Source organism: Stegostoma tigrinum, chromosome 5 (assembly GCF_030684315.1).
Source record: "Stegostoma tigrinum isolate sSteTig4 chromosome 5, sSteTig4.hap1, whole genome shotgun sequence".
NCBI classification, from domain to species: Eukaryota; Metazoa; Chordata; class Chondrichthyes; order Orectolobiformes; family Stegostomatidae; genus Stegostoma; species Stegostoma tigrinum.
Window position 1 is genome coordinate 95,833,697 of NC_081358.1, and position 17,998 is coordinate 95,851,694.

The 17,998-nt window shown below is 41.5% G+C and overlaps 1 protein-coding gene across 4 annotated transcripts in view; it reads right to left on the reverse strand.

The window, feature by feature from the left end:
- Nucleotides 1-17,998, reverse strand: part of nbeal2 (neurobeachin-like 2) — a 218,230-nt gene that overhangs the window by 134,305 nt on the left and 65,927 nt on the right. For all 4 annotated transcript variants that reach the window (XM_048528978.2, XM_048528976.2, XM_059646160.1 and 1 more), the window contains exons 2-4: nt 11,841-11,935; nt 9,117-9,278; nt 2,725-2,803 (exon numbers count right to left, since the gene is read on the reverse strand). In XM_048528978.2, coding sequence (XP_048384935.1) covers nt 2,725-2,803; nt 9,117-9,278; nt 11,841-11,935 — 336 coding nt within the window. The remainder of the gene's footprint in view (nt 1-2,724; nt 2,804-9,116; nt 9,279-11,840; nt 11,936-17,998) is intronic.

Sequence of the window (17,998 nt, forward strand, 5' to 3'; positions counted from 1 at the left end):
AGTGATGCATGATGACAAGTAGTAGCTGATTAGGTGATCAAGATCAGGTGAGTATTTATTGTATTTTTTAAATCGATTATAGTTTGAAAGGTCTTTACTTTGGATTCAAAAGGCGATGTAGAGGTTCAGAGAAGAAGGGCTCTACAGTAATTAAAGTTAACTGATTTTAAGGGCAATCAAAGGTTTCAAATTAAAGGGGTAGCTCATGGAAGGAGAGTTCAAGACCATGGTGTCCTCCTCCTGTTCTAAGTGGGAAGTCGGGCACAGTTCCAACATCTAGGACCAGAACACATGCAGGAAGTGTCTCTAGCAGCCACTCCTGGAAGCTCAGGTTTTGGAGCTGAGTTTGCATCTATAATGTTTGTGGGAATATTGTAAATTGCTAATACTCTGCAGGCTAATACTCCAGAGGCAGGGAGGGAACAGATGACCACCAGGCAGGGGCAGTGGACTCAGCAGCAGTGTAGGAATCCCCCGTGGCCACTCCCTTGCACGACTAATATACTGCCTTCAATACAGTTTGGGAGAATGGCTCCTCAGAGCCAAATAGCAACAGCCAAATTTCTTGGCTCTGTTGCATGGGAGATGAAGAGGAGTGAGAGATTATAGAAATAGACAAATCAATTCTAATGGGTATAAATAGACATTCCTTTGTCCACAAACGAAACTCCAGCATGATATACCGCCTCCCAGTTTTAGGGTGAATGATGTCTTGGAGCAGCTACAGGGCATTCTAATGTACGTGGGCAAACTGTCAGTGGTTGTGGTAAGCATTGGTACGAATGACATATAGGTTAAAACCGAATATAGTGAGCTAAAAAGCATTTTTAAAAGTAGGATCTCTTCTGGAAGTGATCTCAGGATGCCTACCAATGCCACAGACTAGTTAGAGTAGAAACAGTAGGGTATATTAGATGACAATGTGGCCACAAAAATGGTGTGAAGGGGAGGGTTTCAGATACAATAATAGTTCAGGTATCATAACAGTAAATCTTGCTTGCACCCTTTTCCAGTTCCTCTTCTAACACTAACTGTGGAGACCAGCTTTGTTTTTAGTACTTCATAGTGTTACAAGGAAAGTTCTACACAAGCTTAAAATAACTTCCTGCTTTAAAATTTAGAAATTAATTTCAGTTCTTTGTTTGGATTTTTACAGCGTCGTTAATCTGTGTTTCTCCTGTGGCAGCACAGTGGCTCAGGTGGCTGGCTGGAGAGTTTCAGTTTGAAGTGAGTTTGGTCAAACTGGGATAGCTTTCCTTACAGCAGATTGGTAGGGACGTGGCCAAGATGTATAAAATTACGTGGGAAGAAGGCAAGAAGATTAAACATGAAGAAACTTTTTCCCTTTACAGAGAGGTCAAAGACCAGGTGATGGAAGTCTGGAACACTCAGCCTCTAAGGGTGGTAGAGGCAGAAACCCTCATGACATTTAAGTATTTAGGATGTACACTTATAATGCCAAGGCATATTTGAATAGTCACAAGGTTGTGTCAGCACTGGTCAAAAACAATGGGCTGAAGGGCTTTTTCCTCTGTGCTGTAGATTTTCTATGACACTGCAAAACTCTGAAAGGTCATTGACAAGTTGGAGGAGTAGGTGAACAGGTAAGAGATGAGGTTCACTGCATTCAAAGTGAGTATAAAATGGAGGGCACAAAGCTGAGGGGTTTATCTCTGGAAGGATCACTGAAGGCGGCAGGAGAGGAAGGGCAGTTAGTAAAGCATACTGTACAAAACCAAGGTGACAATGTTGAACTTGTACAACACTTGGTAGACCTTAGCTGGAGTACTGTTTATAGTTGAGGGTGGCACATTATAGGAAAGATGTGAATACAAGAGAATGTGGAATGGTTCCAGGCATGAGAAACTTGAGCTATGGGGATGTACTGTTGTACTTGAAGAGAAGGCGGTTGACAGGAGATTTGATAAAGGTTTTCAAAATCATAACCAGGCTGGATACAGTAGATAGGAGAGGTTGTTCCCACGTGTAAAAAGGAGAACAAGAGCGCATAGACAAAAGTAATCTGCCAAAGAATCAAGGATTATATAGGAATTTTATTTAAAACACAGCAAGTGGTTTGGCTATGGAATGCACTGCCTGGAAATATGGTGAGGCAGGTTCAACTTAGGCATTCAAAAGAGCTTTGAATGATTTTTTGGACTGTAACAGCGTGTAAAGTTATGGGAAAAAAGCAGGAGATTGGCACTCAGTAGTGACACTTGTTTGAACAGCCAGTGAAGGCGAGATGGGCTGAATAGCTTCTTTGTGCGCTGTCACAACTCTGTGATAAGGAGAGATCCAAAGTCTAAATCATTCTTTGGTCTGGTGATCAGCAACAGTCACTCCACTAACCTTTGTGAACTCTACTTCATATCTTTTGTCAATATGTGTAAGTACTATAAATTCCTAACCCTACAACTCTTCCCCATTTCAGTAATGACTTGCTATTCGTTTTGCTACTTATCCCAGACCATATGTCCACAAGTACTATACGGTGCCTTATCAAAGATTTCTAAAACCATCCAAATGTGCTATGTTTGCATTCCTGTACCTTTTTTCTAATCAGTTCCATCTTTAAAAAAAATTCAACACCAAAAATCACCAAAGCCACAAGCCTTTCTTTATCATATCTTTTTTGAAAAGATAATTGTACATTCACAAGGAAGTAAAATATACTACATGAGATTAAAATATTATTCAAATTAAATTACACAAAAGACTCACCTCAGCAGTACACACAGTCAACAGGTTTATAACCGGGTGAAAGGTTGGAGTGACTTTTGCTTCAATATTTTCTAAATTTCTGTGTAGAGAAGATTGACATTATTACCGTACATTTCTGGTGTGGGGGTCAGAAATGAAAGAATTACAGAATGCAATCTCAGTTAGGGCTTCAGATGATTTACATCTGGGTAAACGGATGCGTGGGAGTCAATCATTACAGAAACATAGAACTTGGTGTTAGAAGTGTAGAAGGATCAAACGCCAAGTCAGTGCTAAATGTGACGAGAATTTTTTTTTCTCCCCCTTTTTCTCCCCCCACCTTGCTTTTGTACACTATGTTTTACTAACTGCTCTTCCTGTCCTGCCACCTTCGGTGATCTCCCCTGAGATACGCCCAGAGTTATAGAAACATCGCAATCTAAAAACTAGGGTGGTTGTAAGTCATTCAGCTCTTCATTCCTGCTCCGCCATTCAATATGATCATGGCAAAGCCTCTATCTTCTCTCCATATCCTTAGTGTCTTTAACCTAAAATTGATCTCTCTTTCTTGAATATACTTAGTGTCTTGGCCTCTATAGCCTTCTGTGGTGAAGAATTCCACAGATTCACTACCCTTTCTGTGAAGAAATGCTTCCTCATTTTAGTCCTAAATGTCCACCCCATATCCTGAGACCTGTGACCCACTCTGGATTCCCCAAACAAGAAACCATCCTCTCTCCATCTCATCAGTCAGTCTGCTACAACTTTGTACGTTGAAATCAGGTCTCTTCTCATCCTTGTAAATTCTAGTGATTACAGCCCAATTAAACATCTCACTTCTCAAATGACAGTCTTACCATCCCTGGTCTGAATCTAGTAAACCTTCACTGCATTTCCTTTGTGGCAAATATATCCTCTCAACTGAAGAGATCAAAATTGCACACAATAATCTTCAATACTTATCAACAAGAGAGTGTCTTGGCAGCAACACTACTATTTGTTCTGCCTGGGCAGAGAAGAACAGGGGGTCACAATCTCAGTTTATGGGGTATCAAATAGGACGGAGATGAGAAAACATTTTATTCACTAAAAGGGAATTTGTGAAATTTTCAACCACAAAAAGACCGTGAAGGCTAAGTCACTGAAAATATTTTAAAAATGATAGATAAATTTTTAGATTTTAAAGACATCAAGCAATATGGACAGAAAGCAGGAATATGACTTAGAGATAAGATGATCAGTCATGATTACACTTAATGCCAGGCAGGCTTGAAGGGCCAAAAGGTCTACTCCTGGTTTTTATGTTTCCCCAAAGCCTGGCTACTATCTACAAGGCATAAATCAGGAAGGTAACGGAATACTCCCCACTTGCCTGAATGAGTGCAGGTCCAATGACACTCAAGAACCTTGACGTTATCCAAGTGTCAATTTCACTGTCCCCACATCCTGGAATATTCACTCTCTCCACCATCGCGCAGTACTAACAGCATATACCATTCAGAAGATGCACTGCAGAAATTCAATGTGACTCCTTAAACAGCAACTTCCAAACCACGATGTCCACTTCCAAAGACAGCAAGTGCACTGGAACATCATGAACTGCAAGGTTCCCACTCAAGCCACTCATCATCCCGAACTGGAAAGATATCTCCTTTCCTTCACTGTTACTGGGTCAAGCACTCAAAATCTATCCGTAATCACATTGTGAGAGTGTCCCTACACCAAATTAACTACAGAAATTTAAGAAGACAGCCCACGACCACCTTCTCAAGGGCAATTAGGGATGGGCAATAAATGTAAGCCGAGTGAAGTAAGGCCACATCCCTTGAACTTTTTATTTTAAAATGCCCCAAGAGGACGATTAGGGAAAACAAGGAGGAGAAAAAAATTTCTTGTCACATTTAGCACTGACTAGGTATTTGATCCTCCTACACTTCTAAACACCAAATTCTGCTTTTGCAATGTCGGGACATTGCCCAGCTCCACTCACCTGATCTGGGAGAAAGTGTCCTGGAACATTCGGTTCCATTTTCAGGGCCCGAGCTTCCAGCAGGTAAGTCAAATGATTCTAGCAACAATGCAGAGGCTGCCAGATGCAGAGGAGTTCCGGGCAGAAGGCCTACCAGCAGATATGCGCAATGTCGAAGATTTTTTTTTTCAAAACCACACACAAAGACAAGTTCTCAACCCACAACTCCGCACACAATCCCCATGGCCAATCTGTGGTACTGCAACCACTCCCATGTCCCTGTATAGCTCCTACACCCTTCTGTGTTCCTGTACCATTCTCCATTCCCCTTCATACTGCCTGAGCCAACATAGTTCTAACTCCTACCAAACCTTCAGCTTCTATCCACTTCCCTATGCTATTACATATACAATGGCAATTCACTCAGTCTCCACCACTGCCAGTCCTCAGGACCCATGTTGAAATGCTTCCTGAACAGCTTACTTTAAATAAAACCCTCATTGATAAAATAAACACTGACCACATATGACCATGTTTAAATCCTTATAAATAAGGACTCAAATTCACAATCCCATTTCAACGAGTCTATAAGCAGCTTTAAGTGAAAATTAAAATATTAAATGGCAAGCACCCGTCTGAAAACAAAAGGTTTGTTGTGCATCAGTATGTTAACTCCTCAGATTTAACCAAAAAACAGATGAAGTTATCTGTATTGATTTTCTTTTAACATGCCAGTATTCTTTTTTAAATACTGAAAAGGCAAGAGTCCTAACTGGCTTGCCAGGATGACGGCTGCTTTTGACAGTTGTTTTTGACAGCTCCATTGGCAGTTGCACCTTGATCTTTATTTTTTAACAGTTCCAATAGACCCCAAAGGACACCTGACCATCTCCCCCAAAGTGCCATGGGACCACAACCACAAGGGTACCATACTTCTCAGGACTCCACAAAATTCAAGCCTTACAAGGTATAATCTGTACACATTGCTTCACACATTTAGCTCACCAAAAAACATGGATGTGGAGTGGATGCTGATTTATAGGAATGGTTGAACTCATGAAATACATGCACATGCAATGCGACCAATCCCCATTTCTTATCCTTCAGCTTCTTCTATCATTTGTGCAAAGATCAAGTATCCTTTATCATTGTAATAGTTCAGATCTGTGACATAAGCCCAACGTCAGAATGCTAATGTCTACCATACCTACGTGCTGATGCTTTTTTTTAAACCCCTCATACCAACATCTGCAGGACTGCTGCTGAATTAACTCCAGAGAGGCTGGTATCCCATCACCAAATCTCCCTTTATTAGCACATGAACAGTCCTTACATACAGGACTGCCTCATCCAGATTGTCAGTTTCCCTGACAGCCATTCTGACAGCTCCCTAATTGGACCAGATTAACAGAGCCAATCAGGGAACCCATATTTTACAATGTTCAACTGGCGGACCTCATTACAATCACTACACCTGCGAGAATCTGGAAGACGATACGTCATCATATAGCCAGCATCTATTTTCTAACCATTGTCATGGAAAATCTATTTAACCTGTTCTTTTACCATTACTTGGGAGATTTAGCTGACCATACAGTGGACCTCTTTAAATGACAAGAAGTTACTGACTCATAGGGAGAATTCACGGTTCTATTCCCTCATGTTCTAATTTCACAGACTCTTCAACAAACCAAGGCCAAGATAGCAGACTTGACTTCCTTTGGGCAATTACAGCAAATACCGCATAACTTGCCCTTCAATTCTTTCCATCAAGATTTTAGAGTCAGAGTAGTGGATCTGTTTCCATGCTGTGTACATCTCTTCCAACTTGTTCATGCCGACCAGATATCCTAAACTAATCTAGACCCATCTGCCAGCATTTGGCCCACATCCCTCTCAACCCTTCCTATTCATGTATGCATCCAGATGCCTTTTAAAATGTTGTAACTGCACCTGCCTCTACCGTTTCCTCATTCCATATATGCACCACCCTTGGCATGAAAATATTGCCCCTTAGGTTGCTTTTAAATCTTTCCCCTCTCACTTCAAACCTAATGCCATCTAGTTTTGGACTCCCCAAAGACAGGAAAAGACATTGGCTATTCAACCTATCCATGCTCCTTAGGATTTCATAAAGCTCTATAAAGTCACCCCTTAGCCTCCAACACTCCAGGGAAAACAGCCCCCTTCTATTCTGCCTTTCTCCACAGCGCAAGTCCTTCAACCCTGGCAACTTCCTTGTAAACCCTTTCAAGTTTCACAACATCTTTCCTACAGCAGGGAAACCCAAATTCAACACAGTATTCCAAAAGTGGCCTAACCAACACTCTGCATAAATGATATCCCAACTCCTATATTCAATGCACTGACCAATAAAGGTATGCATACCTTGTTCATTACCCTGTCTAACTGTGATTCCACTTTCTAGAAACTGCATACCTGCACCCTAAGGTCTCTGTTTAGCTACACTTGCCAGGACTTTATCACTAAGTATCTAAGTCCTATTCTAATTTGCCTTACCAAAATGCAACACCTTACATTTGGCCCATCTGATCAAGATCCCATGGTACTCTGAGATAACGTTCTTCACTGTCAACTGTACCTTGAATTTTGGAATCACCTGCAAACTTAATAACCGTACCTCCTGTATTCACATCCAAATCAGTTATGTAAAATGACAGAAAGCAGTGGACCAGCATCGATCCTTGCAGTACACCACTGGTCACAGACCCCAGTCTGAAAAGCAACCCTCCACCACCAACCCTTGGCTCTCACTTACAAGCCAACTTAGAATTCAGATGGCTAGCTCTTCCTGTATTCCATGTGATCCAACCTTGCTAACCAGTCTACCATGTGGTATTGAAGTCCATATAGGCAACGTCTACCGCTCTGTCTTCATCAATCCACTTTGTCACTTCATTTAAAAACTTAATCAAATTAGTGAGACACGATATCCCATGCATAAAGCTATGTTGACTGCCCCTCATCAGTCCTAGCCTTTCCAAATACATGTATATCCTGTCTCTTAGACTTGCCCCCAATAACTAACCCAGCACTAAGGGTAAGCTCACCAGTTTACAATTCTCAGGCTTTTCCTTACCGTCTTTCTTAAATGATAACACATCAGCCCACCTCCAGTCACCCAAGGCTATTGATGGTAAAAATACCTCAGCAAGGGGCGCAGCAATCACTTCCCTAGCTTCCTACGAAGTTCTGGGGTACACTTGATCACGACCTGGGGACATATTCAATTTTATGCATTTTAAGATGTCCAGCATCTCCTCCTCTGTAATATGGGCACTTTTAAAGATGCTGTTTATTTCTCCAGATTCGCTAGCTTCCATACCTTTCTCTACAGTAAAAACTGATGTGAAATACTTGTTTGGTATCTCATCCCTCTCCTGCAGTTCCACACATCAGCAGCCTTGGTTATCTTTAAGGGGTCCTATTTTCTCCCAAGTTACTCTTTTGTCCTGCATGTAGGTGGAGAATCTTTTTGGATTCTCCTTAACCCAATTTACCAAAGCTATCTCATGTCCCTTTTTCGCACTCCTGATTTCCCTAATGTAAACTCATATTGCCTTTATACACCTCAAGGGATTCACTCAACCCCAGCTCTCTATACCTGACATGTGCTTCCTTCTTTTTCGTGACCACAGCCTCAATTTCTCTCATCATCAAGCATTCCCAACACCTACCTTGCCCTTCATCCTAACAGAAACATACCATCTCTGAACTCTCACTATCTCATTTTTGAAGGCTTCCCACTTTCCAACCGCCCCGTTCCCTGTGAATATTCATCCCCCAATCAACTTTTGAATGTTCTTGCCTAATACTGTCACAATGGGCCTCATTCCAACTCAGAACTTTAACTTTTAAGACCATAAGACACAGGACTGGAAGGAAGGCCATTCGGCCCACCAAGTCCACTCCGCCATTTAAATCATGGCTGATGGGCATTTCAACACCACTTCCCTGCACTCTCCCCATAGCCCTTGATTCCTTCTGAGATCAACTTTTAAATCAGGTCTATCCTATTCCATGACTATTTTAAAACTGATTATGATCAGGGGCCCCAAATGGGCTCCCCCACTTACAACTCTTATCATGTGCCCTGCCTTATTTCCCAAGAGAAGGTCTAGTTCTGCTCCTTCTCCAGTGGGTACATCCATGTACTGAATAAGAAAAAGTTCTTGAACACACTTAAATCTCTCTCCATCCAAGTGCTTAACACTACAGCAGCCCTATTCCGTGTTTGGCAAGTTAAGATTCCCTACCATTATTATCTATTATCCTTACAGGTAACTTGCTCAGAGCTTCACTGTCACTGCTTCTAGTCCTGGCAAAACTTGCTCCTACTCCCAATCCTACATGTAAGAAGCAAATTAAACATAAAATATGAAAACAAAACAAGAAAGAAAGGGAATAACGCAAATATTTGCACCTGCAGATAATAATGAGAAATTTTATCAGGAGCTGCGCTTGCCCAAGGCCTAGCTCAGCCTCCTCAGTGGATAATCTGTGTACACATTCACTCAGTTGCTGGCTCAGAACTTGAAGCACATTGCCCGGCAACAATGGAATCTCTGCGGCCATCTCTTCAGGTCTGGAACAAAAAAAAGAGTGATTGAAACCATAGCAACAAAATGTTAAATCAGATCAGCTCTTGACCTAGCAAGAATCAAAAACAATTTGTCTCTACCCCACTTCATACGTGTGGAGCAGCAAGCTCAAATAAACGGTAATAAGAACCAAAAGAACTGTGGATGTTGTAAATCAGCAACAAAAACACAAGTTGCTGGAAATGCTCAGCAGGTCTGGCAGCATGTGTGAAGAAAAAAACAAATCAGTTAGCATTTTGGGTCCGGTGACCCACAGAAGGGTTCTGAGGAAGGGTCACTGGACCCGAAATGTTAACTGATTATTTTTTCTTCAGACGTTGCCAGGCCTGCTGAGCATTTCCAGCAACTTGTGTTTTTGTTGCTGATTTACAACATCCACAGTTCTTTTGGTTCTTATTACCGTTTATTAGAGCTTGCTGTGCGCAAATTGATTGCTGCTTTACTTACAATGACAACATGATGATGCTCTAAAGCATTTCATTGGTTGTAAAGCACTCTGGGACAGCCTGAGGTTAAACAAAGTGCTACATGTAAATAAAAAGCTCAGTTTTTTTTTAAAAGGTGAGTAACAGAATTGAATGAAAATTGCAAAATTACCATGAAAATTATAATGAAAAACAATCAACTCTCAAACATATTGGGTCAAATATTTATTAAGTCGGTTCACTTACCTTTAATATCATATGACAGCTGACAGGAAGGTGGTGAGTTTAAGAGAGCTACTGAACCAGGTAATAAGTGAAAGGTGAACGAAGGCTCAACATTACAATTTGATACAACAACAAGCCTGGTATGCTGCTGTGTCGTTACACTGTGACACACAGCAAGCTGAAGTCAACTCAGGCTCACCCCTCTGAGTTAATTGGGGAAAGGTCAATAGATTGCTTTGTTCACCTCTGTAACAGAGGTCCAGAACATTCACACTCTCTGCAGCAGTAATTTCTCTTTCTGTTCCATCTGACTTCTCCATTTTATCAATGTAACTTAGACTCCTTCTAAACATTTCTCTCTTGTTCCTTCTGGGGCAATAGTATCTTGAAAGCATACTCATCTCCAAGATAGAAGCTTATGAATTCAAGCACCAATTCAGAGACTTGAGTATACAATTCAGTCCTGCCCTTTACCTCCATTTGTCATTGGCCATCTTCATAAGGCAAAAATCTGTCCAGGTCTAAAAACGCTCAATTGGTCCAGCTTCCATAGCTTTTTGAAAATTCCAGATTTCCACTGCCGTTTGTGTGTAAGAATTGTTTCTCAATTTCACTTCTAAGTAACATAACTCTAACATCGTCTGTCTATTTGCTGTGTATTTTTCCACCGCTGCATTTTTATAAATGACCTGGATGAGGGCATAGAAGGAAGGGTTAGTAAATTTGCAGACGACACTAAGGTCTGTGGAGTTGTGGATAGTGACGAAGAATGCTGTAGGTTACAGAGAGACATAGATAAGCTGCAGAGCTGGGCTGAGAGGTGGCAAATGGAGTTTAATGCAGACAAGTGTGAGGTGATGCACTTTGGTAGGAGTAACCAGAAGGCAAAGTACTGGGCTAATGGTAAGATTCTTAGCAGTGTAGATGAGCAGAGAGATCTCGGTGTCCATGTACACAGATCCTTGAAAGTTGCCACCCAGGTTGACAGGGCTGTTAAGAAGGCAGATAGTGTTTTAGCTTTTATTAATAGAGGGATCGAGTTCCGGAACCAAGAGGTTATGGTGAAGCCGTACAAAACTCTGGTCGGCCGCACTTGGAGTATTGTGTACAGTTCTGGTCACCGCATTATAAGAAGGATGTGGAAGCTTTGGAAAGGGTGCAGATGAGATTTACTAGGATGTTGCCTGGTATGGAGGGAAGGTCTTATGAGGAAAGGCTGAGGGACTTGAGGCTGTTTTCATTAGAGAGAAGGTGGTTGAGAGGTGACTTAATTGAAACATATAAAATATTCAGAGGGTTAGATAGGGTGGATAGGGAGAGCCTTTTTCCTAGGATGGTGACGGCGAGCATGAGGGGGCACAGCTTTAAATTGAGGGGTGAAAGATATAGGACAGATGTCAGAGGTAGTTTCTTTACTCAGAGAGTAGTAAGGGAATGGAACGCTTTGCCTGCAACGGTAGTAGATTCGCCAACTTTAGGTACATTTAAGTCGTCATTGGACAATGATATTGACGTACATGGAATAGTGTAGGTTAGAAGGGCTTGAGATCGGTATGACAGGTCGGCACAACATCGAGGGCCGAAGGGCCTGTACTGTGCTGTAATGTTCCATGTTCTATGTTATGCATTAGTCTCCTTGTTACTGCTCTGTTGAATCCAATTAACATCCCAATATATCCTGACAACACACTGATGATATCAGAGACCAACCTGCCTAAATAAAAGCTATGACTTAGAGAGTCTTTTCTTAAGGTGCAGTGAAGTGACCATCACCCCTGATGACTATTGCATAACACTGAGGAATGAAAAACATCATAGTTTTAACAAAAAGGACTGCAAGAGGTTACTGAGCAGAAAATTAAATGGGTATGAAGATATTTTACTTGTTGAACTCACCTTCGCTGCAGTGGCTCATAAGTGCTGACATCAATAACTCGTTCAAAAGAAGTGACAAAGGCTTCAAGCCATTGTTGCAGATAGTGAGGATCCTTCTGTGAAGAAAACACAAAAATTAAGTCGAGTCCACAGCCTCCTCAGGATTCCAGTTTGTGCTCAGATTTGTTCCTATTGACCTTACACGTAAGACAGACTGGTAACAATGCTAAGATAATGAAATGCGAGGCTGGATGAACACAGCAGGCCCAGCAGCATCTCAGGAGCACAAAAGCTGACGTTTCGGGCCTCGACCTTTCATCAGAGAGGGTTTTTTAAGATAGAATCTGATGGTCACTTTTTCTGGTGCTAAGTTTAAGTTTTAACTCAAGTTTTCAAATTGCTGAGGCGGAATTGTGAACCTGCATAGCTTGGTCTCTGTCTGAATTATTAGGACAGCAACATAACTGTAGTACCATATGCCTCATAATATCCATGGTTGGCTTTTCTGCTCTCCTCTGAACTGCAGCTATCTGACCATGGTGGCAGTTTTACAATCACACCTCAATTAGTTTAACAATATAAGTCCACGTTGTATGTGGCTTGTTCATTATCTTCTCAGCTAAGTGAATGAACAGGTTTAGCTCTTGTTTGGATCTTGGGTGGGGTCCAAATCACTCACATTTGCACCTCCCAAGCTAAATACTTTGCTTTTGGCTTATAAAATGGGTGCGGTCTTGTCACTGCACTGAACGTTTTCAATTCAAATTATTTTAAATGCTCTGGATGTTTTTACAGACCTTGTCAAGAGATTCATGTTATGGATTCTGACAGATAAGAAGAAGAAATGACTGGATGAATAAAATCCAGCCTAAAAACACAAAAGGTCAATTTAATTCCCCAACTACCATCCTGGGAGTTGCATGGTTCAACAATTATGGAATTGTTAACTAATCAGAGTAGTGTAATTATCAAAGTATAGAAAGGGGAGAATGAAAAGACCGTGCCGTCTGCTTGGTTTCAACTCCAATTCCATTTTTCACTAGATTTCCTGATGAACCAATAATGAGTCTATCCCAGCATTAACTATATTCAATTGTGAAGCATTCACGGCAGCAATTGATTTCTTTCAATTAGATGGACATATGAGGTGATGAAAACTCCAATGGTTAAAAGCTATTGAACCATAAACCTGATATTAATGTAAGGAAGGTTTTGAATTGGGTGTGACGATTGCAATGTTTAGAAGTAAAGTCAGATCAGTTTCTCTCTGATGAAGGGTCTAGGCCCAAAACGTCAGCTTTCGTGCTCGTGAGATGCTGCTTGGCCTGCTGTGTTCATCCAGCTCCACACTTGGGTATCTCAGTTTTTCTAATATATATTTGATGGGGGCAATGCAGATATGAAATTTTGAGGAGCCAGGAGCTGTCCAAGATATATTTACAAACACATGATCGGCACAAGATTCCATGGTGCTTCCCTTAAAATCTTGCTGGATGCTGACAAAAAAATAGGAGGGACACATTTTTCCCCAATAGGGGCAGGATTAATATTTGCTGTTGTCACCAATTTACATAACTGCAAGTGTCTGAGAAGGTGAGCAGCACAACCATTTTGCTTAGCTGGCCTTAAATGTAATGCAAGAAATAGTTAATCATGTAAGTGGGTCAGGAGAATAAATATATTTCTTGATTCACCTACAGCACATGATGCAAACCCTTCCACATTAATGCTGTCTTGCCAAGCTTACTCCCATCTCATCACTTCTCACATTTGGTTCAGTTTCAGCAGCACCCAGCCTTCACTTATTCTCCTTCCTTTCACATGTAACCATGAACAACTCCCACTCACTCAATCCATACCCTACGTGTTGCATACGATCGTCACTCTTAGCCAATGCACTGTATCCAGAGTTAATAACTGAAATTCACCCACCCAGTGATTAATATTTGCCCCTTACAGACAAGATCAGAAACAAAAAAGAGAGTGAATGAGAGATTGCCCTGCAACACATTGTACAGCTAAACAGGAAATGCAATGGAAATAAATAGCATATCTATGTCGCCCTCAGTTGGAAATTGAGAGACAGAAAATTCATTGGTGTACAGTAAATAAATATCAAATACACATGTTGACTTTATTTCATCATGACTAAAGTATGAGAAGACTGTGTTTTTCCAAGAGTGTTGCTTTGTCACGGCTAATTCATAGCTTTTGTTTTCCCAGGACTTCATACGCAGGACAAGAGTCACCAGAGATGCACACGGATCATTCCTCAGAGACCTCTTTCGTTCTCAGAATGCCGTGTCAGAGAACGTACACACATGCATCAGTGCAAATATTCCCACTTCAGCACAACCACTTAGAGTTTTGTATTTTCAGCTCGTGCCTAACAATTTAGAAATGAGCATCAACAGAAACTGGTAGCAGGGACAGCTGCAGAGAATCTAGATGTAACTTTGGAAGGCTCATGTAGCACAGTGGTAATGTCCCTACTTCTGGGCCAGGAGACCAAGTTGAACAGTTTGATTAGAAAATATCCACATTGCTCTTGTTGGACAAAGGAGCTGAATTCCAAAGTCATCGTGAAGGAGGACAATTGTTGATATACAGAAATTTTGCAAGATGGGAACAGATGTACTACACACACACACACACACACACACACGCACGCACGCACGCACGCAAATAATGGACTGAGTGGATTTCAACTGAAAGTATGGGATTACAGATTAAAGATTGCTTGCCTTGCAAACAGTGGACAAATCCATGGAGGTTCATACTTGACTGTCAAATAAGTTGATACTGGCCAAGACCACAGCTGTGGCAAATATATCCTTACTTTAAATAGGATCAAGTTGCCCTACCCAAGGCCTTATAAGACATCACTGATCTTTTCTTCACTCAGATGCTTTCCAGAAGGATGACACTGAAAAAGGAAGAGGGAAGTGGAACTTAACTCAAAATACTCCTACTTCTCATCAGTTGCTCCTCCCCATTCTACCATGGTCCCTCTTCCCTCTCCACAATCAGTATCGGACATGCTACATAATTTTCCGATGGTAAAACATGTCCCTGCACAGGTGGCACAATTGTTGGCAAGGTAACAAAACAAAAACACTCCAATTGTCAGGGCAAAGATCAAAATGGTCTGCTGTATTTTTTGCATGTGAGACAACAAGTGTTGAAAGTGTAAGTTTAAGCCAATCCAATTCACGAAAGGTATCCACATGAAAGTGTTGCATAATATTGCATCATTAAGTTCACTTTTCTTCCCAAAGAAACCACATAATTTAAGAGTTACTATTTTTTTTGTTAACCATAGAGCGTTGTTGAAGCTGCATCATCAAGTACATTCAAGGCTGCGGCCAATTTTTAAATCGGTCAGACATTCAAGGGGTATGCAGAAAAGGTGGATAACTAGAGTTGAGGACTACCAAATCAGCCATGATCTCATTGAGCAGCAAAGCAGACTCGATGAATAGACTACTTCTGTACCTCTCTCTTGTGGTCTTTATAACAATATGCAGGCTGAATGCCAAGGTCATCTCTATCTGTAGTCCTTTCTACTACATAATGTTGTGCAAGACAGAACACCCCATCATGATTTGCAACACCCTCCTGGAAAGTAATGAAAACATGTCCAGACTTATCTAAGCACCTGAAACACATAACCTGACAGACCTGATTATCATGTGGTTCTCACTGTGGCATTCCTGTATCTCTCAGGCAGCATTGCTCACAGATGGTTCGACTCCAGTTTGAAGAGGGGATTTACCTCTTCTTTCCTATAAGCCAACCCCAAAGCGTCTAAGGGGATTTTCCAAGCACTTAATGGGACAGAGGAAGTAAAACCAAAATAATGTTTCCAGAAACGCAAGTGAAATAAAGGACAATGGTACAGGTTCAGGGTTGCGAGAGGAGATTTCAGCATATTTTAAGTTCTGATTGGCCATAGCTACATGAAGTTGAGGCATTCAAGAGGGAATTAGATGACTGCACATACAGAAATGGTGAGCAAGGAATTGGGAAAAAGTAAAAGATTGGCACTAGGCAACAGAGTGGTTGCAAACTTGATGGACTAAATGGCCTCCTCCTGTGGTGAAACAATTCTGTGATGCTGTGAAGAAAGGAGTTTGGGGCCAGGTCAATTTGGGAAACAGCCAAATGTTGTAATGGGAAGACTTCTGGGCCTAAATATGGCTTGCAGGACTTTTCTCATACAGATCAGTCTTCTTGCAGTTCTGAGGAAGGGTCACTGGACTGAAACATTAACTGATTTCTCTCAACAGATGCTGCCAGACCTGCTGAGCTTTATCAGCAATTTCTGTTTTTGTTTGATTTCCAGAATCTGCTTTTGTTTTTATTCAGTCCTCTGGCTGTTGACTAGTCAGAACACGTGACATTATTAAAATAGATAACTGTGCACTAAGAATTTCATTTGGATTCAAACTGCACAAAGTGCCCTAATCTCTGAAGTGATCCTACAACTTCCTGACTTGCAGTTCAGGAATATTCCCTTCCCTTGAGTAGTAGGTACTGTTGTGGGAAGAGTAATCAAGCCAGCAAAATACCGATTCCCTTGCCACCACCTCAGCAAGTAAATTCTGGGTCAACTATGGTCAACTATCCTAATCTAATGCCAGCTGTTGACTCATCAATTAACAATCCACAAAACATCCTGATCCAACCATCCAGCCCAATTCACTGTATTCCTGATGGGCAACAAGGGCCAGGATTCCCAACTATAAAAACAGGTTGACCTTCCTGCTGGAAATGGGGCTCAGTTTGACTGAAAAAGCAGATAATCTGAAGCACAGATGGGGACAGGGGAATGGACGTTTAATGGCCCTAGATTCCAAACCCACATTGATCCTAATCTGCGATTCTTCACTCCAAAAAAAAAGCCATTTACCATTCCAGTGTCCTTGGGCCTTCACCATCACCGCGCAGCTAGTACTGGTGAAGTACACTCTGTCACTCAGTCAAAACCACTGGTTTCAGATGAGCACGATCTTACTGTGCCCAGAAATGACTGACTGAGAAGCCAACAGAATAAGTGCTGAAGTGCATGATTAGCACTTGATCGAGCAGGCTCTCTTACTGGTGGGGAATGCCTCACTCCTAAAGATGCCCACATCCCCAAAACAGACCAAAAAGGGAAAGTCTCAGTCACAAGGTGAAACTTCTGACATTTAACAGAGAAAAACATGATCCAAGTCTTTAAACAACAATCAAAATGGATAATGTAAACATAAGAGATGTCTAATTGAGATTACCATCCTAGTTTTAAAGGTGGAAGGACAACCCCAAATCACTGTTAGAACACAAAATAGATTCTTTATAAACAGAGCCAATGGAACACAAAGGCAAAGTAGCTGTTAAACCTTGATAAATCAGCTCTGACGAGTCAGCTGAACTATAAAACATTAAATCTGCACGGATGCTGCCTGACCTGCTGTGATTTCCACCATTTTCTTATTTTCAGTGCAGAACCCACCATACAGCAGTAATTTGCTGCACCTTGTTAAATTTGAGAGGTTTCAGGGAGAGTACTGTGTTCAGTACTTTATATTGACTATAAGGAGAACATCAAGGACTTGAAAAGAGTAAAAATCAGATTTTCAATGACGATACCAGGGTTGAACACCTTCAATTATCACAATGAAGTTGGGACTTTTTTAAGATCAGAAAAAGTTAATTGGGATTGAACAAGTGCACAATTATCCATTTACTAGGGTTGAACAGAATTTTAAAGGGTGTCAACGAAACAGAAACAACTCTAAGAGATAGTTGGAATTGCAGATACTGGAGAATCTGGGATAACAAGATGTAGAGTTGGATGAGCACAGCAGGCCACGCAGCATCAGAGGAGCAGGACAGCTGACATTTCGGGCCTAGACCCTTCTTCAGAAATGGGGGAGGAGGAGGGTTTCTGGAATAAATAAGGAGAGGGGTAATGTGGATAGAAGATGGATAAAGGAGACGATAGGTGGAGAGGCGACAGACCGATCAAAGAGGTGGGGTTGGAGCCAATAAAGGTGAGGGTAGGTGGGGAGGTAGGGAGGACGGACAGGTCAAGGGGGCGGGATGAGGTTAGTAGGTAGGAAATGGGGGTGCAGCTTCCTGCAACCTTCGGGTAGCATCATTGTCACACTGCAGGAGGCCCAGGATGGAGATGT